Here is a 24230-nt window from a genome sequence, read left to right on the forward strand (position 1 = left end):
GGTAACGCGTAAGTGCCGAATCATGCTTGCTATTTCTGCAGGAGGGTAACGAAAGGTGACTCGTTGAGACGAATGAGACGGCTTCTCCTCGATACAGATTTCGAAGACATTTTTGTTGTAGTAAGCGGTCCGGGCCAGCCGGTACAGTTCCTTGTTCCGCACCTCATAGATAGGTTCCATATGTTTGCGGAAGATGACTGTATAGTTACTGTCTGGCACGGGGCTTTCAGGAATGTCACCAACGATAAAGCATAAGACATAAATTTTCAGCTCCTCGGGAAGGTGTGCCCATTGCCGAAGCGATGGAGACAATGTTGCTGTTGTGATGTCGTCTTGATCTTGCTGGGTCATTGTCGGCATATGACAACTTTGGATCTGGTTGTGACTCAAGGTCAATGAGCATATCTTATACCATAGCTAGAAGTTTGCTCCTGTATGTCAGCAGGGCATATAATCTGCGGAATGACTGTGACCAATCCGCTCAGACTTCATGCTCAATGTCAGCGACCCTTGGCACCCTATGTAGCCGCAAGCCACAGAAGCTGGCGACAAGCTCGATCTATGCCTGGTCAGTGCACGTTACGAGACAGAGGTTGACTGCTGTCTTACACATTGCTGGATTGTCTCTACGTCCTCCTTACTGACACCGATGCGCCTTGTCCCGCGCAAATGCCAGGCTGTCTCTCTCGGCAGATTTTGTATCATGATGCCGCTGAGTACGGTGAGCTCGGTCTCGACGTCGTTGAGGATGCTGTGATCGGATAGATAGAGGCCGTAGGTGATTTGCTTGCTCGTCCAATCTATACTGCGTTAGCTCAGGATCAGGAAGCGGCCAGGGGCTACATGCCGAAATCCTTTTGTGATGCCAACACGTTGTCGATGCCCTCCTGGTTGTGCTGGTACAATCGACCTTGCCATGCTGCACCACGTTTTGAGTTCGCTTCGTCACACTGCCATCCCTCTCTGCTTGCTGTCAGCTTCCGCAATCGCCTGCTGACGACGCACGACTTCATACCTAGAGAATGTATAATCCTTGTCCTCTGGCCTCGTGATGGCGTCGATGTCGAAGATGGCTTCCAACGGCTTGCACACGCCCACGATGACGATGAGCTTGAAGAGTGTCTCTCGTATCCTCCGCATCAACGCCTGACGCTGTTCGGGTGTTTGGCATTCGGGTCGCTTGATGAGTTCCTTGTAGAGCAGAGGCGCGAAGCCCGGCTGCCCGCCGCCGACCATCGCCGCGAGCTATAATGGCTTAGTCAATGCTCTCGTCTGTGTATAAAAGACATACCATACCAGAAGAACATACCACTTGTCATCTCCAAGTGACTGCGATGGGAACTTCTCCTTTATGGCCTTGAACAGGGCAAGAGCTTCGTCATCGGTTGGGTCGCGAGGTATCGGGATAGTAGTGGTCGACATGGTGTTATTCGTGCGATCAAGGCGGAGTTCGAAGTAGGATGTTGCGCCTTGCTGGATGGTTGCTGGCTGTCGTCATTGCGTGTTCCGATAGTCGGGGTGGACAAGTAGGACCGATCGCGACTGCGACGCGTCTTCGGAGGGGCGCGTCGCGCTAAAGCGGGGTAAACCTCCACCCATCACCACGCCCCACGGAGAAACGCGTCTTTCCCCGGGGGCAGCCTTTTCTCTCAAACAACCCACATACACACGAGAACAAGGCTGGAATATCTGAAAACCAGACTGGGTGGTATACTCATTTTGGATCAAACATGAATACAAGCGCTTCGTGCTATCACCTTCCCAACAACAAGCCCAAGACTGTCATCATCACAGGCGGCGCAAACGGCATCGGCGCCAAAACAGCCCGTACCTACCATGGACATGGCTGCAACATCATCATAGCTGATCTCCCTTCCTCCAATGACGCTGCCAATGCCCTCATCGCATCTCTCACAGAACCTTCACGGGCCCGTTATCACCCCACAAACGTCACGAGTTGGCCCGACATACAAGCTCTGTTTCGGGAGACGAGAAAGGCATTCGGTCAGATAGATATCGTTATCTCGAATGCAGGCATCATGGAAAGTAAAGGTTTCTTCGACTTCGAAGAGGACGAGCATGGCGACTTGATGGAGGCGACCGAAGCTGGCAGGGTCATCGATATTAATTTGAAGGGCACCATGAACAGTGAGCGATGGTACCTCGCTATGTCTCTCCTCATCGATCTCTAACACTAGATAGCTCTCCGAATGGCTATGCATTCCATGAAATCAAACCCACCGGACGCGGACGGTGCACGAGGCTCTATTGTACTTATCGCCTCAACGTCCGGATACTTTGGCGGGACTGGAGTAGTTTCATACATTTCTTCCAAGCATGGCGTTGTAGGCTTATCACGAGCCTCACAATCCGTTGCCCGACTGCTAGGCGTCCGCGTCAATGTTGTTGCACCCTTCTTTACCCCTACGCACATCACCTCGGGTTACTCGGAGAAGTGGAAAGAGAGTGGTCTACCTGCGAACACAACCGAGGACGTCGCTATTGCCATCGTGTCTACAAGCGTGGATCCTGCAAGACAGGGTCATAGCATGATGGTGAGTTGCGATGACTCGACATGTAGCGAAGAAGTAGTGCTGATTGATTCATAGGTTGCAGGCAACTTGGTAAGAGAGATCGAAGAACCAAGAACGGCATCAACGAAAGATTGGTTAGGAAAAGAGATTTCTGACATTATGGCGAGAGGCGGCAAGTTTTCCAATGATTTGGGCGGTTACACGCTGCCCCAAGCACGATCTTGAGAGCTTTTGCGGGCTTATCTCACGGCCCACCTCATACAAGGCAAAGCTGAACAGGTCTACAGGCTACGTTCAACCAAAATCTTGCAAAGTAGGTGACCTAACGTCAGCCTATGCTCTAGGGTGTTCAGCTTCTCCTAGGTTGGCGTGGGCCCGTGATTTAGTGAAATCTCGAGCAACATGCTGGCTGCCACCGCAAGTCTGCACTGATGTTATACCACTCACTCCTACAGGCTTACTCTTAATCCCAAGCAACTATTCCCTAGAAACTGTTTCCACTGCACCACTATCGACTCAACCAACCCGGCCTCCCCGCATTATGGAACTAAAATTGGTCGTTCAACCCAAACGCTCTATCAAGCGCTTTCTCGCTCGCTTCAGTCTTCCCGGCATCAACAGATTGAAGAAGTCGATTCGGTCCAAGCGCTCCATCGATTATTTCCTAGCTCTTCCAGATGAGCTTAAGTTACAAATTCTGCGCCTAGCTCTACCCAATCGACAAAAGTTTCGTAGGTCGTGTCACTGTCGAATCCGCGAGTCCTATACGCACGATGGACTCGCCTGTTACAAAGACTGCTGGCTAAATCTTGTGCGTGCAATCCCTGGGATGGCCGGAATGATCTATGAAGTTTTCTACGGTCAAAACACCATGGTCGTCTGCAATCCTTTTGCGATGGAGAATCGCGCTTTTCCGCCGCACTCAATCAACATGTTTGTTCGGCATCTCCATATTAACATCACACTCACACTCAAGAGTCTGAACTACATATCTCGGCTAGCTAATGGCGATATGGGGTTTCCAGATCTACGCTCCGTGGAGATAGACATCGATGGTCGTGTTTTGCCGTACCTCCGATCGTCGGTAGAGGCAACCGAAACACTGGACCTCACGGACGACCAAAATGAGTTCCCGCCCGCAATCGAGGAAATGCGACACTCTCTCAAAGCTATGGCACCAATGCTTTTCCACACGCAGAAACTAAAGATCACATACAAACATGCCTGGCTTACTGTCACGGACCCTGTATTGATATGGATACGCACCCAAGTCTGCGATCCTGTGGAAGAGCTGCTATTGCAAAAGATTGCGATAGCTGAAGCTCAGAACAGCGATGCGAAGTTATGTCGATACTACCGCTCCGGGGAATCGCCTGAATCAGAGAAAGAATACGTGGATACGTGGCCCGAGAGAGAAGCGGTGGGTATACCTTTGTCTGACCGTGGCTTCGGGCGCACTTCAATCAAGCTTCTGATCAAGTAGATGAGAAGCTGAGTATAGATTTTGAACCGAAGTCGGCAGTGAGGCAATACCCCTGTTCGTTCTAATATACCTACACACCGCCTTCGGTAGATAACTGCTGAGCTTGAAAAAGTATATATAACAACTCATTGGGTTCGTGATAAGAGTCACTGAATTGCCTCGTACGGGAACGGTCAAATAGTCTGTGACGACTTTGAATACCTCTAATTGGATTTTGACACCTCATATCCGGTTTCATGCTCCGTAGCCCTACAGTCATGACATCGAAGTATCGTCGCCCGCGTCTCTCCACGAATCGCCTCATTCAATAGCAACGATGAGCTATCTGACTTGGAGATGTGCTCGCCCTACTTAATCGTTATCTGTAACACATGGGTGTACTCGAACAACTCGCAGACCGGCCCATAAGGCCACACCGCGTCTTCGTCACCTTTCAGTATGGAGCCATCTTTGTTCCTATAGCAGCTATACCTCTCCGAAACATCCTCGTTTGTTCTTCCCTCGCTTAGGCTGATCTTGCTCAGTATTTTGTTTGCGAATGCACCTAGTATGCTTGCTCGACCCGACAAATCTCTCCAGCTGTCTCTGTAGCCTACGTTATCAGCATATGCGCAAGATACTGAGATGGTCTTGAAAGGGAATATGATAGACTCCATATTCTTTAAGACCACTGCGACATGCGGTACTAGAGGCTCGCTGGACCGACGTGTTAGGAGTGTAGGTTCTGTCGAGATGACTTTCATCCTTGCGGCCGTAAGTCTGATATCGATTTCGACGAGCTTCTCGAACCCAAGCTTCCCCGTCGCTAGCTGGCGGAGAAATTGTATACCCTCCTCAGTCATGTGTATGCGCACGCATAGTCGCGGAATTAGCGCGTTTATCCACCCCGGAGGGTATGGTATGCCGCCACGAGGAGAGGTCGTTATTAGGATCTTATTCTGTTTCAACAACACGTCGTATACCAAATACTTCAGTTCTGGAATGGCCATCAAGAGTGGCAAGACTTGTTTCGCGAAATCGAAGGTATGGAGCTGATTTCTCTCGAAATCCGGGCGAACAAAGAATTTGTTGGAAGGCAGGTACTCAGACAGTACCATCAACTTGATCTCGCCCGGTAGAGCGAGGAGAGGGGGGCGTGAAGTGGTAGTTTTGGGCATTGCCTCGACCGGTAATGTGACGAGACTGGAGCACCGATTCTGCTGGGCTTTGATGTCTGCTTGCTCCGTAGTATCGTCGTTTTGCTTATTCTTGTTCAGGAACTTGAGATTAGAGTTGATAGTTGGGTTGGTCATTTGTGAAGAGAACAAGCAACGCAATGGTGACCAGTCTTATACTAAGGGCGGTTGAGGAGCGTACGAATTGCAGTAATACTGAGGAGTACATTGACGAATCTATTTGGCGGGTCGTAGCTGCACGGTTGTTTAGGCTCCCGCGTTGGCAACTACGTACTGGCTCATAGCACCTAAGCAGGGACTCAAAGAGACACTGAGGCAGACGCTCATCCAAAGCGGTTCTAGCGTAATAGTGAATGCGATGCGCGGCCAATACCGCCTACACCGTTGTTGCGAATGTCCATGACCCGTGATGGTGCGATAATTTTACGGACGTGTGGTCGCCTTTGATCGTATCGGTTATGTCGCGGGATTTGCGCACTGAATGACCGATGCTATTGGGCGATGTGTAGGAGTAATAGACTTCACGAGGCGATCACAGGGTTCATTTTCGTCTTAGTAATCCTCGAGCGAGCTTTGGCCCGGTGACGTTTTCTACAACCCTCGGCAACACCCACCTTCTATAATCTGTCCAAACGCCAATTGAAGCCTCACGACAGAGTATCTACACCATGGCGTCCTCAAGACTAGTTGCTCGCTCATCGCGCGCTCTCCTCTCCCTCCCGCGCACCCAATGCCGCACATTCAGCATCTCCACCCTCCGTAGCAATGAGTTTGAAGCTCTCAATAAGCGCACAAACGACACCTCCGAGACGTACCGCAAATACCAGATCGAGAGACCCCTGAACCCTCACCTGACCAACACCACATCTACCATTGCCAATGAGATGCCTTCAATTGGCAATGACGCAGCCCCGCCCGAGTTGATCACCAACGCCGACGCCAAATTCGCACCCAAGGATTCTGTGCCCGAGAACACCGAGCGCATGACAGGCGGTACACAGGGCAGCAAGGATCAGGACGTCAGCGGAGCGAACAGCGAACTGGGTGTTGGCGAGATGGAGGGCGCCAAGTTCAAGGTCGAACCTATCCGCAGGACTGGCGAGGACGCGAACACCATGCGTGCGAGGTTATTATGTCCGTTCATACACTGCCCATTGCCTATTCCCCATGAAATGCACGATTTGGTGACCAGGACGAAACATGGCTAACGCACAATCAGATCAGAGCCGCAAGAGGGGAACCCTAGAAAGTGATCTCCTCCTCAGCACCTTCGCCGACGCCCACCTAAGCACCATGTCTCCCTCCCTGATGCAGCAATACGACACCTTCCTCGACGAGAACGACTGGGATATCTACTACTGGGCGACTCAAGAACCCACACCTACGTCTCACGAGACAGCTGAGGGTGGTGGCGCTGCCATGTCCAACCCCAATGCGCAGGGCATGGACGCGACGGCACAGACGAAGCTGCCCGAGAAGGACGAGCGCAAGAGACAACCTGGAGAGGGCGAGTGGGCGCAGACTGTTGGAACTTTTAAGCCTGCGTACAGGCCTGTGCCTAGCAGGTGGAAGGGCAGCGAGATTCTCAGCCTGCTCCGGAAGCACGTCAACGAGCGCAAAGCGGGAGGCGTCATCGAAGGCGAAGGCACCACAAAACAGGAAGGAAAGGGTCTTGGCATGATGCCTGAGATCAAGAACTTCGACCAGTAAAGCAGAAATCGCGCCTTTGTCACCATCTCCTGTATAAATAATGCCCACAACTGCCCCTATGCTTTCTCTCCTGCACGTCTTCGGTCTGTTTCACTCACAGACCATTTGCGCACTTCTTCCAGCATCCTTGTCACAATCGTGCCACTTTCAACATGAACAAACCCACCCAGACAAAATACCATCCCCAAACCTCTTTCCAACACTACGAGCCCAATAAGGCACTCATAAGCTACTTGTTCCGGAACTCGTTCCTCCGCCCGCTCCCACGTGTTCCGCGGCATCCTAGGCTAGATTTCCTCCGGGGCTTTACCCCGGCCAACTTCCCCACACGGCAAAGCTCGCCTCGGTAGTTCATATGTTTCGAAACTGCGCTTTGTATAGTGGCACCGGGTGTTATTGGAGGAAGTACTATTGTTTATGCATTTTGTTTAGTGTTCTGGTGTCACGTTCAGATGCATACAGCTAACGGTGCAAATTGGAGGAGGGGATGCGTTTCCACATGTAGAGGTTTGTCCGTACTTCTAAAACGCCGTTGATCAGTAACAGGTTGCGGGATGTTCTCTGGTATATAGCTGCTGTCTCCTTGGAAAGGTAAGGGGCATCTATCTCGGTATCGATCACTCTCCCTCACGATGCGGTTCACAGCCCTCCTCCTCTTTGCCAGCACAGCACTCGCAGCGCTCCCCTACAAAGGTGCAGACTGGTCCTCCCTCCTGATCGAAGAAGCAGCCGGTAAAAAATACAAAAATGCTGCCGGCACCGTCCAGCCCCTCGAAACCATCCTAAAGAATAGCGGCGTAAACACCGTGCGCCAACGGATCTGGGTGAACCCGTCCGACGGAAACTACAACCTCGACTACAACATCAAGCTCGCGAAGCGCGCCAAAGCAGCCGGCCTAGGCATCTACCTCGACTTCCACTACAGCGACAACTGGGCGGACCCAGGCAAACAAGTCGTGCCCGCAGCGTGGAAGTCGCTGAACCGCGAAGCTCTCATCAAGCAAGTCTACGACTACACGAAGAACGTACTCAACACCTTCGCTACCAACGGCATCGCCCTCAACCTCGTCAGTATTGGCAATGAAATCACACCCGGACTCCTATTTCCCATCGGCCAGCTCTCCGGCACCGATGGACCGAAGAATGTCGCTGCCCTGCTCAAATCCGCATCCAAAGCCATCAAAGAATCGACGATGAGCCCCAAACCCAAGATCATGATTCATCTGGACAATGGCTGGAAATGGGATACGCAGCAGTGGTGGTACGACACCGTGTTGGGCTCGGGCGGCGGGCTATCGGCTGCAGACTACGATGTTCAGGGCGTGTCTTACTATCCGTTTTACAACAGTGCTGCTACGCTGTCTGCGCTCAGTACCAGTTTGAACAACATGGCGAAGAAGTATGGCAAGGAGGTTATGGTTGTAGAGACCAACTGGCCGAGTTACTGCCCTAACCCGTCGAATGCATTCCCCGCGGACGTGAAGAGTATTCCGATTAGTGTGGATGGACAGACGCAGTGGATGAAAGAAATTGCGAAGCGTGTGGCTGCTGTGCCTAATGGCAAGGGTACTGGGCTATTCTACTGGGAGCCGGCTTGGATCGCGAACCCTGGGCTGGGCAGCAGCTGTGGATGGAATTTGATGGTTGGTGACGATGGCAAGGTTATGAGTAGCTTGGCTGTGTTCGGCAGCATATGAGCGACACCGCCGTTCTCCCGATCACAGTGGAGCCTACATCAATGCAAAAACATGCAAAGTAGGTGACCTAACGTTAATGAAGACTCTAGGCCTGTTGAGTGTTTTTCTTGTATGAGGTGCGAAGCTGTAAATGTTGCGTACGTTAGAACTCCAAAGACACCACGTGTGGGACACTGTGACAGCCCCCACCTACACGTCATATTACATCAGCCCACCCGTGAATCAATATGAACAAGCAATACGTAAAGTCAAAAGATGTGATGGAGACAGCAGTGACGTCGATCAGAACATACTCGTGGTCAGAGCCATCTTTGATGTTTGGGGTGGTTTCATTTGAGTACATAGCAGTAAAGCAGTGCAGACTCCTTGCCCTCCCGTGTCAAAAAAGCAGCCCAGTCCATTCCGAATGTGCAAAGGAAGATGTGTCAGGGTTCGTCATGGCATCATATCCTTCCGCTAAATGCCTTTTCGTAACCTCATTGCGCCCGCAGCAAAGTATCAACCTACTGCTCCTCAGAGTAGCCCTCACCACCAGCTGGCTGGGCCTCGCCCTCGCCCTGCTCGGCCTGCCTGGCCTGCTCCGCAGCTTGCTGAGCAGCGATGGCCTTGGCACCGTAGTCTTGCGACATGGGCTGGACAACGGGCTGCTCCTCCTTGGGCTCGATGATGGTAACGGAGTCGGGAAGAGTCTTGGATGGGCCGGCCTTGCCCTCGGGGTCGGATCCGCGCATGATCTTAACCTTGATACCGAGCACACCCTGGCGGAGCAGGACGTGGCGGGTGGCGTGGTCGATGAAGTCCTTGGCAGGCTGACCGGAGTGGATCATGAAACCGTCCTAGATAACGTCAGTATGTCATTGCGATGCGTCCGACGTGTGTGTACGTACGGTGAACTTCATGCTCTTGGCACGGGCGGCCCTGAGCTTTCCGGAGACGACAACCTCGCAACCCTTGGCGCCAGACTCCATGATGAACCTCAGCACACCGTAGCAAGCCCTTCGGACGGCCAAACCATTGAGAAGCTTGTATCGGAGGGACTCGCACTGAGCAACGGCGGAGAGACCACGGTTCTGGACCTTGGCGGCGTAGAGGGAGACGGAGTTCTCGGGGAACTTGAAACGCTTCTGGATGAGCGAGGTGAGCTCACGGATGCGGCGACCCTGCTCTCCGAGAACCTCCTGGGTGTGTGTGGCGCGGATGATGATGTCGGTGACGGTGGGGGTGACGCGGACCTCGACGCCGGAGTAGCCCTCCTCGGCCAGCTCGCGCTGGAAGAACTCGTTCAGCTCGGCGTAGAAAACACCGTCTGTGAGGGGTCATGTTAGCGACCGTTCTGTGTGCGCAATGTCCCGCGATCTTCGCATTCGACGTCCTAGGCTTCGCAGGCTCTTTGCCATGCAGCAACCCCAATCATCGCCGTCTCCTTCTATTCTCCGTCTACTGCGTGTGGGAAGGGTATATCGTACCAGCTACGAACTTTCTCCTCTTGGAGCTGCAGGCCGTCAGTACTCATTCCCGGTTGCGCGTCATAGAGGCGTCCGGATAAACTCACATGGTGGTTTGAGTGGTGGCCATTTTGTCGAACTTTGGAAGGGCGTATCTGAACTCCGGGCGTGGGTGTTCAGAAAGGTCGAGCCGTTGTTGAAGTCGTAGTTGATGGACTTGGGAATCACAATATTAAGCGAGTGGTGTGGACTGACGCTCGGACCACCTCCATCACCGACCATGATTAGACAGCCCCTCCCTACCAAGAACAGCAGAAACAGATACCGTACTACACTATCTTTCCTTTCACATGTATTACCCGGTCAAGTGAAGAGTATTCTCCAGTATCTCCCTCGCACGAAGAGGCGCTTTCGGGGTCTCACGATTAATGAATGTCAACGCACGTAGTTCATGTAGGCCTGATGCAAAAGATAATATTCGATGCCCGCGTAGAAGAGCTTACCCTGCGCCAACCAACGCCAATCTCATGCACAGTATATACAGTATTCCTCGAACTCCTTGCTTCCATTCTTCTCCACAGACTAAAGGTGCTCGATCGGACCTTCAGGTAGCAGAGGCTCAGCCTTCCTCTCAACACACGCCTTTAGCGGTGGGCGAATGAGGTCGTTGAACAAGAACGTGCCGTACACCAACAAAGCGAAACCTGCAACCTGGAGCCACTTGAAGGTCTCCCAGCCAAGGCCAAGCGACACAATCCAGATGAAAAGGGTGCGGCAAGTATCGATGGTCGAGCGCGAAGTGGCAGAGACGGTGCGAGTCACGGATAGACCGAAGAAGTTGAAGCCACTGTGGCGGGTCAGTAAGAGATAGAGTGAGGGAAGAGGTTGGAAGACATACCCAATGCTGATCATAATCAGCACCGACGATACTGCGATAGCGCGGTAGTGCGTCATCTGGTACAATCCCTCTCTCGCGTTGAAGTATCCAGTTCCAATTGCGAAGTGTAGGATGATCATGCCAATGAGCGTAACCAAAAAGCCGAACACACCTTCCCAGCCGACAACCTTGATCGGCTCCATGGCGTACTTTTCCATAATCCTCTCTTCGAGCACGAACTGCGTCGCGGTGAAGATCTGCGCACCAGCAATGAGCAGTACACCGATGATGGTCATGGCAGCTTGAGTAGTAGCAGCCTGCGCACCAACGGAGCCAGTGGTATCATCGTGAATGGATTGGTGCCCTGGCGATGCTTTGTCGTCTTTGGTGATGGCGCCTGCGAGTCCGACGACCGCTACACCAGTCACGACAACAAAGAGCGAGAACCACTTGTAGAGCCCAAGATGGCGCTTGAGGAACCAGACACTGAATAGACCGACGAAAAGTACCAGAGCGCCTCTAGTCATCTGGTAGATACTGGCTGCGACAAACAGCAGACCAACGTTCATGAGCGTTGTTCCGGCAATGTCGCAGCATGCTGGGAGCGCCAACAAGAAGATGCTACGTCCCTCGAGTGGTATCCTGCCCTCATCATCGGGATGCGCAGGCTTCAGCGGGTTGGCAACAGCGCCGGTCTCGCTATCATCCGAACCTGGTGTGGCAGCTCCATCGTTATCCGGAATGGCCTCGTAGCCTGCCTTCGCGCTCGCGTACCGCTGGTAGAGGGTGAATAGGCCGATGACGAGCCAGCAGCCCATTTCACCCACAAACATCTGTAGGGTCTGAAGGACGGGCTGTTCGAAGTGCTGGCGGTATTTCGGCGAGGGAGAGTCGCAGTTGTCGACGCATTGCATGTCCTGGTCGCGCGCAGTCAGTACCAGACTTCCAGCGAGTCGGCTGTGTGGGAAGGTTCACATACTTGGTACTTGGTCAACAGTGTATTACACACACCTGTCAGCAGCATCATGGCCACCAGGAATGGCACTGCAGCTTTGACTGCCATGGTAGTGATGAGTCGAGCTCCCGGAGCTCAGCGACGCTTATCGGACGCGGTGTCGCAAGTGATGGATGGGGTATGGACAAAGAAGTGTCCAGTGTCCAGATGAACCTCAGAAGAGATGAAGGCAGAACAGAGTATAGATAGATGCAGCGACAGCAAGGTACTAGGCAGCTCTGAGCTGCGACCCGTGATGACTGTCGAGTGAGGCGCGTGAGGCTATGTGACGGGTGATGTAGCAGCTGCCTCGGCGATAAGAGATGGCGCTAACGCCTGCGCGTTCTCGACGATCCCTGGACGGAAACACCCTTGCAGCTGCGTCTCGTGCTGCAACTCGCCTTCATTCTTGCATCCACCTCATTCAATGAAAATTTGGAACACAATGGAGCCTACATCAAAATGGAAACATGCAAAGTAACTGACCTAACGTCAATGTAGGCTCCAGACCGGTTCGAGTCCGCGTTGATCCTCACAACCTGTCTCACACTGGTTTGGATGATGGTGACGCGTGACCATGTTGGTCACGCCCGTGCTGGAGGAGCTTTCCCGCTATCGGATCAATGCGCGGCTCGCGTGTGTTTCTTTTTGAAGACGCAAACATGGATTCAAAGGGTATCTAGATCTATCCAAGGGCATGCGCTTGTTGCAAAAGTGACAAAGTCGGCGTATTCAATCCAAAAGAAAGACACTTTTTGAGCAGCCTCAACTTCATGCCCACCCTACAAGAACCACCTGAACTCTGGGTTCTTAGGTCCATCCCTGAGCTTCTCAGTCGATACATCCCTTGCAGTGTGATTGACGCCCTGCTTCGCGTTTCTCCTCTTGTTGTCTACAACCATATAAGCACCTAGCAGCGCGGCACACACACATCCAGTCGCGCCAAACGCCGCAGTAGTGGCCAGCGCGGGAATGTACTCGGGCGCATCCTGCGGCCTGAAGATGTTGGAGCTGACCACACCCATCAAGTTCGCCAGCGGCACACCAACGGAAGTAAGGGTAACACGTCGGTTCTCGTCGGCGACGTTGTTGTTGTACCATGTTGAGAGGAGGACAGAAGGTGCGGATGTTCCCCAAGTCATCATGAAGCAGGCGAAGTATGCGACGGTAAGGGAGTGCTCCACGTCGATAGTGGCGTAGATGATGAAGCCGATGAACGTGAGCAGGAAGCCGAGGGCGATGAAAGGGAAGCGGAGACGTGTGTGATCGGAGGCAAAAGCCAAGATAAGAAGCACGACAGCTCCGACGATGTTGGGCGCAACGGTGTAGAGGTTCGTCTTAATCTTATCGTAGCCAAGTCGCGCTACAATCTGGGGCAGGAACAACGATACAGACTGTAGTGGTACACCCAGGCAGACCTCAATAGCGAGGAAACCGTAGGTCGAGGTCTCCTTGAAGATCCCAAGCGCGTCCTTCAGATCGAACTTCTGGTCGACGACCGATGAGGAGTCAATCTGGATACGGGTAAACGCGAGCTGCTTTTCCGATTCGTTGAGGAACTTGGCTTCGAACGCGTTCTTGGGTAGGTACCAATAGGCGAAGAATGAGAAGCAGACTGTAAGCGCTCCCTCAATGATGAACAGATAGCGCCACGAGTCGAGCTTCGATTCGATCTGGAACACGCCAAAGGCGAGAAGGCCTGAGAATGCGTTCGCGATATTGGACGCAGCGTAGAACAGGGCTAGTCGCCTTGCAAGCTCGCCTCGGCGGTAGAAGGTAGTCAAGTAATAGATGACAAGCGGGAAAAAGGCGGACTCAGCCATACCTATATACTGTTAGTCATATACGTATTCGAATTCTCGATGCAAAGACTCACCCAAGAACCATCTCAAAGCCATCATTCCACTCCAGTTTTGCACACTAGAAGCAAGCAGCGTTGCACTACCGAAGCAAAACATCATAATCGGCAGCACGCGATGCGGTCCGTACTTCTTTCCGAGCATACCAATCGGCGGCGCAAAGATAACGTACGGTACGTAGAAGATACTCAGCATGATGTTGTACTGGTTCCCAACAAAGCCAAGGTCCTTGTCCATGTTGTCCGTCTTTGCGTTGCCCAAGTTACCCTTGTCGAGCGCGTTGAAGAGGTACATGACTGCCAGCATGGGCAGTATCCGGAGGTCGAACTTCCATGTCAAAGCCTTCTCGTGCTCGTATATGGGTAGGTGTTCGGTCGTGCCTTCGACTGGCACGGGCGCATTGGCATCTTTGGAGGAAGAGAGGGATGCCGTGACTTCAAGACCGTCTTTCGCAAGTTCGGGATCTTTCTTTGTCGACATACTGACAGGCCGAGAGTCGAGAAAGCGTTGTGATATCGTTGATGCTTGACCAAGTCCTAGCTTGGAGCGACGCGATCGAGCTGCGCTTCTTAGGCTATCGTGAAGGAAGGTGCAATGCGACTCAACGTCGAACGAACCAACTGCGTCCACAAGCTTAAGTACGATCACCGCAAGCTAGCCTCTCCGATTATAAAATCTGCAAGAAATGCACCCATTCCGTGGAGTTACATGCGGCCTGAGGCCAAGCGCTGACGCAGCCGTTTATCCAGCCGTCGCACGGTGGTAGCGAGTGCAAGGTAACATTTCTCCGCTGTCTATCTCACGTCGCGCATGGTCCTCCTGATAAACTCCCTGCTCTTTCTGACCAATACCCATTATTTCGCCTCGTGTCGGGGCATACGTCCGGGGTTTGAGTGGTTCGGCAGCGATGCCTGTACGGAGGGATCGGCATGGAGGAGTGGAGGGGTTCATCCGAGATACCAGATACGGCATGATAAGAAAAGGCCCGTCACCATGCGGTATCGGAAGGATCCGCGAACATTGCAACTGACATCAAACCTGCGATAATTTATCGGTGTACCTCTCGTATTCAGCTTTGCCGTACATGTACGATTATCGCGAAGTCGAGTAATCGTTTCGTCGTGCTGTCGTCTGCTGCTAGCGGAGGTGGAGTGGAATTCGGGGTTGTTCCCCGCAATGAGTTGCGGCCTGTCTTCCCCACTGCTATAACGTACTCAAAAGCCACCCGTTACTCCAAGTAAGAGACACCGGATATTGCATGCAGTACTTAAATGTTTTTTACACTTGACAGCGGGCCCATAGCATTCCGACGTACGAATATCCAGCCAACGCTGGACGCAAGGAGAACTAGACCAGCCTAATAGTACCAGGTTGAGACTCGAAACAAGTAACAACTTCTTCGGAGAGGTAGAATTGACCAATACCAATTCTTTCGAACGTCGGAATGTCGTCCTCAGTAGGATAGTCACTCTTAGCAGCATTGTGCTCGACCGAACGAAGACACAAGAAGGTGGTGATGTTTTTTAGCTCAAAATTGTTCACTGCCAGTTCAAGAAGCTCCACTTCCATCGCTCAGCCAAGCGTAATGTCGATATCGAACGACCAGTTTGAAGGAGTATAACTCCGACTCGTGCCATCATATTGTAGTATACTGCTCAGAACAACTAGAGAAGGCTTCTCATTCTTGAATCCCAGGTGAGCTGTTATACGTCTACCAGATATGATTATGGATCCAGCGTGAACTTCTCCAGTCGGATCCAGACCCTTTGGTGTGACGGAGACAGCCGCAACATGCGCGTGTCTTCCACGTTTCCCTCGATGCCTTTACCAGGCAACAAATCCATCACTTTTACGCGAAGCCCAAGACCAGCTAGGCGGTTGACAAAAGGGTGCGTTTGATGTATCCAGTCTTGTGTGTTACCATAGTAGATCATCCACTAGAGTATCCTCACACAACTCAACATAGTATGAGCAGTTCCGTACGAGTTGCATGGCCTTAGCGAGCCCTTGCAGTGCAGGCAAAGTATCGATTTGGAAAGTGAGGTGGAGCGTCGTGTAATAGCACACGAGGTTGCGCCAGTCCCTTGCCATTGACTCGATCTTCTCGCTTGGGATAGGGGCGCCCGATGCGTTCATCGAAAGAAATCCAGATCTACTTCCCCTCCTGAAGTCATACCACAGGGGAGAATTGATCGTCTTGCATTCGCAGGTCCCTTTATCTGTGTATACAAAAAAAATTCTTCATCAGCAAAATATACGACTCGTGGTGGTAGTAGACGCTCCTGCAAAGCCCGGGCTCGAGTCAATAGCGGCAACTCTGAGAGGCCAAATCCTTTATGCAGCAATGACCTACTGATGTGGATTGTATGCAATTCTCCATACTTGTCGCGTACTCTGTGAACATCAACACTTCTGTGGGTTTCTGCCGTCGTGTATAAGCCTCCGTTGCATTTGACGGACTTAGTCGCAGCCAGCGTAGATTGAGTTCGAATCGAATTATCAATTTAGAGACTTTGAGTTGGAGGAATCCGGGTCCTGTCAGGCTGGATGGTGGATGTTCAATCATCACATCGTACAAGATGGTGGGGTTAGTCGCTCCCAACATCTCAGCAGCACAATTCGCGACCCGGCAAATCGCACGTGACATCTGGCTCTGATTTTCCAAGGCTGCTCTCTATGCCAATCACTCCAAGGTGTCTTGATATGGGAAATATGACATCGGATTCAGAAGGGGTCCTTCGCCGTTAGCCTCAACCCCCTTCAATCTGATCATGCACAGTACCAAGGTATGATGGCTGGGCAAATCACTGACCAAGGCCTATTGCTTCATATCAATTCCGCTGCGCCGCCTTGGCTGTTGAATGCGGGATGGGGTTATGCGGGCGGTTATCAACGCAGGGTAGCACGATACGTTATCGGAGGACCCACAACCAAGCCTCTTCCGACATGAGCGCACGACAGCTTCCTGGATGCGGCAGCTTGACACGGGCCGTGTCTTGTTCGTAGATCATCCTGATAGCGCAACAACGTCTGTAGTTAGATCACTGATTGGGTCGAGACTTTCCAAGGGTTCGCACGGTGAGTGTACCAGAATATCGTCATCTTCATCGCGCGAGCTATGAGTACATTGCAGGCTCTTGGTTCGAGCGGACATGTTGTCTTCCGAGTCGTCTATAGTCGAGAAAGGAAATGTGCCTGCTGAAGCTCCGGAATACGTCTCGTGCATGATGACTGCCTAAGACGCAAAGACAGATTTGAGGAGAACAGAGAAGAAACGCAATCGGAATGGTACATCCAACCATAACATACAACGCCAGTGGGTATCCTGTAAACAAAGTGAGGCTTTTACTCGTGAACGCCTCTACCGAGTGCAGATAAGAAACTTTGTACATAAGGAAAAGAGAGACCAGACATTGTTGTCTTACGGGTTATGGGCTACTTCCTTTCCCTTCGAGGAGCGAGGGTGCAGGAAGTTAAGCCCGCCCTTGGCGACACCAGCGACATTGAAATGTAGAGGCTCCTTGGGTCCCTTCTCTCTGACCGGCATCTTACGCTTGGAGCGACCCGAGACGTACATTGGCTGCTGCGCATGGCCGTTGCCATTGACGTTGGGCATGCTCTGCTTCGATCGCAGCTTGGGCTTCTTGTCGCGATGCTCGTCATCTGTGGTCTCCGTGTCGAAGCTGCGAAGGCTACTACGCTCGGAAGAGAAACGCGGATGACTGGAATGGCTTGACGACTGGGTTGGCGCACGCTGCAGAGGGCTCAGAGGGCTCAGCCTAGAAGAACGGACCGATGATGCTGTCTGAGCGCGCTCGATCGGACTCAGCATGGCAGCGGAGTTGGCGAGGACGTCCAGCCCCGAAGGCGCCCTAGTCGCCATCGAGTGAGTTCGAGATGAATAAGTAGGAGGAGGATCCTGGTAGTCGTACATAATCTCAGAGTCCAAGCTCTTGTATTTGGCAGTGCCGTCAAGCTCCTCGTCGTGTTCCCAACAGGTCTCGTCGATGCCGGTCACGGGAGGCAAGAATCGGATTTCGTTCCAGGTGACATCTTCATATTGCAGGGTGATGTACAGGAGATCTCCTTGCATTTTGTCGTGCGCGATGCAGTGGTCCTCCAGGAAGGGATAATCCCATACACCACGGTGAACGAGATCAGGTGGTAAGAGCGTCAGCGCCATGCGGCCATAGGGTTCGTCGGCTGGGCGATGACCGGTCATTGGCATCCACGGTCTGCCACGGAACACGCCCTTGAAGGCAGTCTCGATGCCATTCGCGAAACAGGAGCTATCCGGACTGGGGAATTCGAGGGTTTGTAGCAGCTTGCGCGAAGCACATCGTCGGTAGCCGTTGCTGTCCGGATCGTACGCGAACCTCTGCGATTTGCGTGGGACGAAGACGACACGGACGCTCCACGAAAGTGGGTACTTCTTATCAGTTCGAATCGGAAGCTGACCAAGGGTGTGATTTGACTGCATCAACAGTGGCATTGGCGGCGCAGGCGAGGCTTTTGGTGTTGACAGACGCGTTTTTGGCGTCGAGGCAGCAGGCGTGACGTCTCGCGACATGCCACTGAATTGCTCCACCCGGTCGACTCTGTTCTCCAAATCCATGCTGAACTCGTCTACCATGGTGAGCCTCTCGCCCTGCACCTTGATCTGATCACTGAGCTCTGTTGTCCTATCCACCACGGCCTCGACTCGGTCGTCAATAGACAACTTGAGAAGTTGCATGTTCTCGTACATGCGTGCCTGTACTGCATGGTTGGTCCGCACCAGCTCCTCTCGAGCAAGCCGCTCCCTGAACAGCTCCTGCTTCAAGTCTTGCTCCAGCGTCTCGAAGCGCTTGACCTCCTGCTTCAGCCGCTTCATCTGCTCTACTGCCTGTATGTATGCCTCGGTTGACACAGTCGAGATGGGCTGGGCCTCATGGTTCCACGCCTGGTGTCCGCACCCACAGCGGGAGCGTATGATAGAATCGGGATAGAAGCTACGGCAGGGGCAGCGCTGGCGGGCGCCCCGCCCCTCAGACGGTGGGAGGATGAAGCCGCATTCTCCGCGGGGGAGCTGAGGTTCGTCGCCAGGCGCGGGGTTTCCAGTCGGATGGACGGGGGCCTGGATGTTGCTATGGAACATCAGGAGTCGACCTGAGGTGGTGGTCGTAGCGTGGTTGCTGTATGGGTAATGGGCGGCTCATGGAAGGCCGGCAGAGAGGGTCTCTGGGTGTACGGAAGGAGCGACTGTGTCTACGGTATCGCACGCAGGGGAGACGAAGCCAAGAGCCTGAGGCACAACGGTTAGCTGGGGCGAGGCTCGTAATATACAGGCACAGGCATGTCGCTCGGACATGTATGGGGCTGGCGCACAAGATAAGCAATCATGGACTACGCACATTCAGAGCCGGACAGGCGGTGCACGCGGGAGCATCCGAGTGGAAGGTGGCACAATCAAAAGGACGGCAGACCTGTGCACCCGTGGGTGAGGGTGAGGGTTGGAGCAGCGGTAGAGAGCGTAGGAGCGCAGTGGGCGCTGGTCAGGTTTTGGGGCGCTGGGATGTGCAGGTACTCTTTGTTTTTGGCATTGGAACTAGCTCCCGCGCCGGGGATGGCCAGCCCTGTGCTGGGCGGGGACAGTGCTGGGCTGGTTGTGGGTGCGGTTGGAAGCTGGAGTTTGGGGTGTGTGGTGGCCGCCGAGCCAGGAGTAAGAGATAAGACTCACGCCCTCTGCCAGAAAACGCGCCAATGACACGGCGGGCGTGGGAGCCCCGAGACCGCCTGGAGTCGCCGCAGGCCCCATGCGCCCTCTCATTGCGTGCCTGCGCTGCTGCAGCCGCAATGCCCTGCAGCACACCGGGTGGCTTCTCCAGACCGCGCCCCTGTGCGACGCTTTATCGCGGCCACGGCATTCATCTGATATGCGCCTGTCTCCACCGCCCACAAGACGTGCCAGGCCCTGCCTCTGGACGGTGAGCCAAACCCCACACGAGCCGAGCCTGACGGCCTGAGGCCATTTGTAACACTTCTTCGTCATCGCAGACGCGGAGCAGGGCCCCGGTTCCGCAGTGAGGATGCTGGTTCTGGTAGACGCTGGTCCACGTGCAGCGTCGTCAAAGGTTTGGATGGACATGGTCGTCACCCGTACCAGACGCTGCGTAGGCGCCCGTGAGCGAGGGAAGAATCCATGGTGGTCTGTCCCTTATCGCGACTTCCTGATACACCCCACGCAGCCTGGGGTTCGCTTATCTGATTGGCTTCCCGTCGCATCAACGCAGAACAACTTTGGAACCGCCTTCTTTTTGCCAGCGCGCTGAGGACAGAGATAGTGGCCCGATTGTGGCAAAATCACTCAATGCCACACAGCCCAAGAAGCCTGTACGTCCGCCGTCTTCTCTACTGCTTCTACACCGCCGACGGCCTTCTACTGCTGCAGCGAACGATCGCCATTTCACATGCATGCCCGTCACCTACCCGGCACTGAGGCTTCACGGCATGCATCAACATTCGCACCCGACCCAATGCCGGTCGCTCCTTCTGCACGGGGTCTTCGATGTGGCAAGGCGCGCCTGCTCCATTGGTACTCGAGCACCAGCCTCATCCGCATCTTCTGAATGTCCATTGATGCATGCAGGCAGCGGCGTAGTAATGAAGGAGCCCGTTCTGTCGAGTCAGGGGTCTGACAGTGTTGTGTCGATATCTTCTCAACCCAATTCTGAGGTCGACGCTGACCAAAACACGCCACACACGCCACCCCTTGTTCGTGAGACAGACCCTTTCCAGCGCCAACGTAGACGGCACAGTCAATCGTCTCAAGGGGCGCAGCGCCTGAAGAGTTGGTGAGTTCAGGATAGTCGGTCTGAACGCGCTCTGTCAAACGCGCTGTCACATGAGACGGTGTGTTAATCGGTCCAACGCTCCTCCAAGTAGCGCGCTGCAGGACCGCGCACCAGCTCAACCACCGAATCCCACGTCACGTAAAGACGTTACACACGCAGGGCCTCGGCGAAACGTGGACGATGCTTGCCACGATGACTGATTCGTCCCACACAGCGCGGCATGTTCATCAAATTCCATGACTTCGCTTCCATCGCGGTGGAACCGATGGGGTAATGGATGCCAGTTCCTTCCAAACACTGCAGACTTTGACTGCACGTTTGCTCCTTCGAGAACTCCTGCTACCGGATACTTGGTAAGTATGACATCTGTACGACCACGGAAATATATCTTTTCACGTCGCGAAACGTCGGTATCCCACGTCCTCTTAGCGACATGCCATACCACTTTCCTTCTTCGGCACCGTCACGGCGTGTTCGCTTGATGACATTGCATCGCTCAATCGCGTCTTACTTACGCCCTCAACTCCCCATCCAACCAAATACCCATCACCTCCACCCAGAAAGGCTAGCCTCGCGGGAGTAGCCGTGGGGCAGCCAGCAATGTGTATCGCGTCCTTCCTGAAACGGCTGTGAGATTTTGCGCATATTTTATTTGCTTTTCTGTGATACTGCCACGCATGCAATCGCTGCAAGTCATCTCCGTGGCTATGGCATCTTTGGAGGATTCCCACGTGCTGAAAATAAGGTGGGAACGGTTGTCGCATTATAAAACCGGCTCTGATCGGACCTGTGCCTCCATCTCTGCTTTCGCGACGACGCCACGTGCAATGCTCGAGCACGCGCGGCCCAGGAGATATGAGTGCTCAATCGTATATTCCTGACGCGATCAAGTGGCCAGAATGGCAGCTGCAGTCAGCGGGGAGCGGTCCTTTTCATTTCATGACTGCCATTGCGATTGCACAACGTACGGGTAGGGGTGCAGAATCAGATTTGGACCTTCGTCTCAACAACCGTGCAGCAAGGTTTGGGCTTGCTGACGATGTCTCACTGCCCTCGGAGTTTGCCATGGACAAGGCAGTCCCGGGAAGGTCGGGCAGATGACGTCGGAGCTTCGGACGGTTCATTTCCCGTCTCAATCTGCCAAGATATCCGAGCATGAAGCCGGTCCTCCTCCAGCAGCGAGCCTAGATTCGGGGACTACTCACTTTGTCGCGTTCTCCACTGCTCTCAGGATTACAAAATGCCGGAAGAGAATTGGATTGCTCATGGAGGCGTCCCCGCGTGCGACTTATGCCATTCCCGGAAGGTGAGCAGCCGACCCAATGGGGCCACTACCTGCATTGCGACTGAAGCGTTGACAGCTCGCAGGTGAAATGTGATCGCAAAGAGCCATGTGCAAACTGTGTGGCAGCCAAGACGGAGTGCTTGCGCAACAGACACAAGCGCGTTCCTAAGCCTAAAGTTCGGACGTAAGCAAATGCCCATCTCTCGTGCTTGTGACAGATGCAGAACAGGAGTTCTTTTTCTCGATTAGCACCTTTCGTTCCAGCTCTGATGATGATGCAGGGACGAAAAAATAAAAGCTCTCGTGGAGCGGCTTTCGAGTCTAGAGCACTCAGTCCAGAGTGTTCACCGAAGCCCAAGCCTGGCGCAGGAGCAGGAGTGTACAAACAGTTTCGCTGTACCGACCATTGAAGCATCGTCAGACCGGCCGACAAAGAGGCAGAGAACAGCAAGCTCGCTAGATGTGCCGGCCCCGGTGCCAGCTTCGGATGTTGATAACAGTCCCCAGACAGCACATGAAGCTCGTGTACATATTAGCAAAGAGCTCTCTACCAATGGACTGCTCTCCGGCCATCAGCGTTCGGTCCTCGAGACCGCCATGTCGTTCGTTGACCAGCTATCAAATACCCCAACGCCGACCATGACTGATCGAAGTACCTTTGACGAGTCGATGCATGTCTCTACTGAAATATCCAAGCGCGAGATCTTTAACATTATCCTTGGCAGTAAGTCGATATGCTTGGAGAATCTTGACACAGAACTGATAAGACTGCTAGCTGAATCCAAAGACCGGGGCAACGCTGCCGTTCGCTACCACACTGTCGATCATGTACCACCAAAGGCGTTTGAGAAGATCGCGCTCGCTTTAATAGAAGGAAACGCGGACGAGAAGACCCTTAATCTGTACAAGGTCATTGTGCACTTTCAAGGCGCTGTTGTACTATACGCAAATCAGCTACAAGGCCCCAAAAGCGCAGCCGTCCAAACGCACATCCAGCAAATGGAGTTCAATCATCTGACAGCAGCGCTTACTGCTCTGGACCGCATTAGTTTCCTAACCGCGCCATCCCTACTACTTGCTCAGGCCTTGATCACTGGGGTACGTCTATGGTAGCTGTGTTACTCCGAGATGATTTACTAATAGATGCAGGCCATCATGATGCAAATTATGGGTAACCCAGTGAGTTGTTGGGAACTCACGGCACATGCATCGCGCACTATTGTAGCTCTGGGATATCACCATATTGATAAGCCAATGCCTGAAAGTGATTCCGAAAGCGAGATCTATGCACTTGTCGGCCAATGCGCATTTCTTGACAGTATCATGAGCCTTTTGCTGCTGCGACCAAGATCTCTTCCTCAACTTCCGGTCAAAGCCTCGTACTTGTTACGAGCCGATCCAGCCAGCCCTATGAGCATTCTAGAAATGCTTCCCGTACTCGACAAGATCCTGGATCTGACATTGGACACAAAGCCATCGCCTACTATACTCAACGATGAGGTTGCGCAACTACGGACAAAGATGAAGGACATCTACGAGCTCATGGAGAAGGAACGACAGCTTCATCTCTTGGATAGCAGAACGGATGCTCTCATACACTGGAAGAGCATGGAGTTCAGATACTTTTCTACCCTGACGTCGGTCCACCGCCTGAGTCCCACCGTTACGACAAATCCCTTGGAACGAGAAGAATGCCTCCAAAGCGCCCGGAAAGCACTCGAGTGTGCAAAGGACATAGAGGAGCTCGGAAGATCTTTGGATCACTTCATCGAAGGCTATGATCCTTACCTCGCCTGGTAAGTGCGACTATATTTCATGTCTACACAGTTACTGACGACTACCAGGAGTATGCTTTCTTACCCACTCTGTCCCTTCTTCGTCGTATTTTGCAACGTCGTCGGCACATCCAGCGCCCAAGATTTCCAGCTCCTCCAAGATGTCACCGATGGTCTTTCCGCACTCGTTACAGAGAACAAGTATGTTCATCGACTACATCGACTGTGTGCCACGCTGCTGGGCCTTTGCAGGCCTCTTGTGCAGGGTTCTGGTACCCATGGACAGACACCACACCCGACTGGACCGTTGGCCACCTATCCTATGTCGGCAGCTTTCGGCAACGGTCCCGGCATCTTGAACAACAGTGGGAGTGACAACACTGCTGGTATCATGCCATCTTCATGGAACGACGACATGATGTGGCAGCTGTTTCAGTCGCAACCTTCTCTGGACTGGTTCAACGCTGATATATTGGATCCTTCTTGGGGTCTTGGACAAACACAGTAATCGCGAATCCGAGATACCTATTATATCATCAATTACACCCACACGATGATTGTGT

At 53.1% G+C, this 24230-nt stretch overlaps 11 protein-coding genes across 11 annotated transcripts; 5 read left to right on the forward strand and 6 right to left on the reverse strand.

Moving 5' to 3' along the window:
• Positions 1–579: 579 nt before the first annotated feature.
• J4E87_003652 (uncharacterized protein) lies at positions 580–1422 on the reverse strand (the record flags this gene model as incomplete). The annotated part of the gene is made up of 3 exons (XM_049375277.1): positions 580–800; positions 999–1245; positions 1297–1422. 3 exons carry the CDS (start codon positions 1420–1422, stop codon positions 580–582), a joined length of 594 nt encoding a protein of 197 aa, XP_049235199.1.
• Positions 1423–1730: 308 nt separating this feature from the next.
• On the forward strand, positions 1731–2759 carry J4E87_003653 (uncharacterized protein; the record flags this gene model as incomplete). The annotated part of the gene is made up of 3 exons (XM_049375278.1): positions 1731–2148; positions 2203–2555; positions 2610–2759. 3 exons carry the CDS (start codon positions 1731–1733, stop codon positions 2757–2759), a joined length of 921 nt encoding a protein of 306 aa, XP_049235200.1.
• A 706-nt stretch (positions 2760–3465) lies between these two features.
• On the forward strand, positions 3466–4017 carry J4E87_003654 (uncharacterized protein; the record flags this gene model as incomplete). Its single annotated transcript, XM_049375279.1, has 1 exon — positions 3466–4017. One exon carries the CDS (start codon positions 3466–3468, stop codon positions 4015–4017), a length of 552 nt encoding a protein of 183 aa, XP_049235201.1.
• Positions 4018–4364: 347 nt separating this feature from the next.
• Positions 4365–5309, reverse strand: J4E87_003655 (uncharacterized protein; the record flags this gene model as incomplete). The annotated part of the gene is made up of 1 exon (XM_049375280.1): positions 4365–5309. One exon carries the CDS (start codon positions 5307–5309, stop codon positions 4365–4367), a length of 945 nt encoding a protein of 314 aa, XP_049235202.1.
• Positions 5310–5860: 551 nt separating this feature from the next.
• Positions 5861–6902, forward strand: J4E87_003656 (uncharacterized protein; the record flags this gene model as incomplete). Its single annotated transcript, XM_049375281.1, has 2 exons — positions 5861–6326; positions 6412–6902. 2 exons carry the CDS (start codon positions 5861–5863, stop codon positions 6900–6902), a joined length of 957 nt encoding a protein of 318 aa, XP_049235203.1.
• Positions 6903–7534: 632 nt separating this feature from the next.
• On the forward strand, positions 7535–8599 carry J4E87_003657 (uncharacterized protein; the record flags this gene model as incomplete). The annotated part of the gene is made up of 1 exon (XM_049375282.1): positions 7535–8599. One exon carries the CDS (start codon positions 7535–7537, stop codon positions 8597–8599), a length of 1065 nt encoding a protein of 354 aa, XP_049235204.1.
• Positions 8600–9102: 503 nt separating this feature from the next.
• RPS3 (40S ribosomal protein S3) lies at positions 9103–10174 on the reverse strand (the record flags this gene model as incomplete). The annotated part of the gene is made up of 4 exons (XM_049375283.1): positions 9103–9435; positions 9487–9905; positions 10066–10091; positions 10152–10174. 4 exons carry the CDS (start codon positions 10172–10174, stop codon positions 9103–9105), a joined length of 801 nt encoding a protein of 266 aa, XP_049235205.1.
• Positions 10175–10626: 452 nt separating this feature from the next.
• On the reverse strand, positions 10627–11984 carry J4E87_003659 (uncharacterized protein; the record flags this gene model as incomplete). The annotated part of the gene is made up of 3 exons (XM_049375284.1): positions 10627–10891; positions 10943–11838; positions 11901–11984. 3 exons carry the CDS (start codon positions 11982–11984, stop codon positions 10627–10629), a joined length of 1245 nt encoding a protein of 414 aa, XP_049235206.1.
• A 713-nt stretch (positions 11985–12697) lies between these two features.
• Positions 12698–14254, reverse strand: J4E87_003660 (uncharacterized protein; the record flags this gene model as incomplete). The annotated part of the gene is made up of 2 exons (XM_049375285.1): positions 12698–13740; positions 13792–14254. The coding sequence occupies 2 exons, from the start codon at positions 14252–14254 to the stop codon at positions 12698–12700; spliced, it is 1506 nt and encodes a 501-aa protein (XP_049235207.1).
• A 2941-nt stretch (positions 14255–17195) lies between these two features.
• On the reverse strand, positions 17196–18911 carry J4E87_003661 (uncharacterized protein; the record flags this gene model as incomplete). The annotated part of the gene is made up of 2 exons (XM_049375286.1): positions 17196–17646; positions 17707–18911. The coding sequence occupies 2 exons, from the start codon at positions 18909–18911 to the stop codon at positions 17196–17198; spliced, it is 1656 nt and encodes a 551-aa protein (XP_049235208.1).
• Positions 18912–22531: 3620 nt separating this feature from the next.
• On the forward strand, positions 22532–24175 carry J4E87_003662 (uncharacterized protein; the record flags this gene model as incomplete). Its single annotated transcript, XM_049375287.1, has 4 exons — positions 22532–22616; positions 22668–22990; positions 23042–23688; positions 23737–24175. The coding sequence occupies 4 exons, from the start codon at positions 22532–22534 to the stop codon at positions 24173–24175; spliced, it is 1494 nt and encodes a 497-aa protein (XP_049235209.1).
• Between the last annotated feature and the right edge of the window lie 55 nt (positions 24176–24230).

This window comes from Alternaria ethzedia (assembly GCF_023757985.1).
Source record: "Alternaria ethzedia strain BMP 0044 chromosome Unknown scaffold_6, whole genome shotgun sequence".
In the NCBI taxonomy this organism is placed as follows: Eukaryota; Fungi; Ascomycota; class Dothideomycetes; order Pleosporales; family Pleosporaceae; genus Alternaria; species Alternaria ethzedia.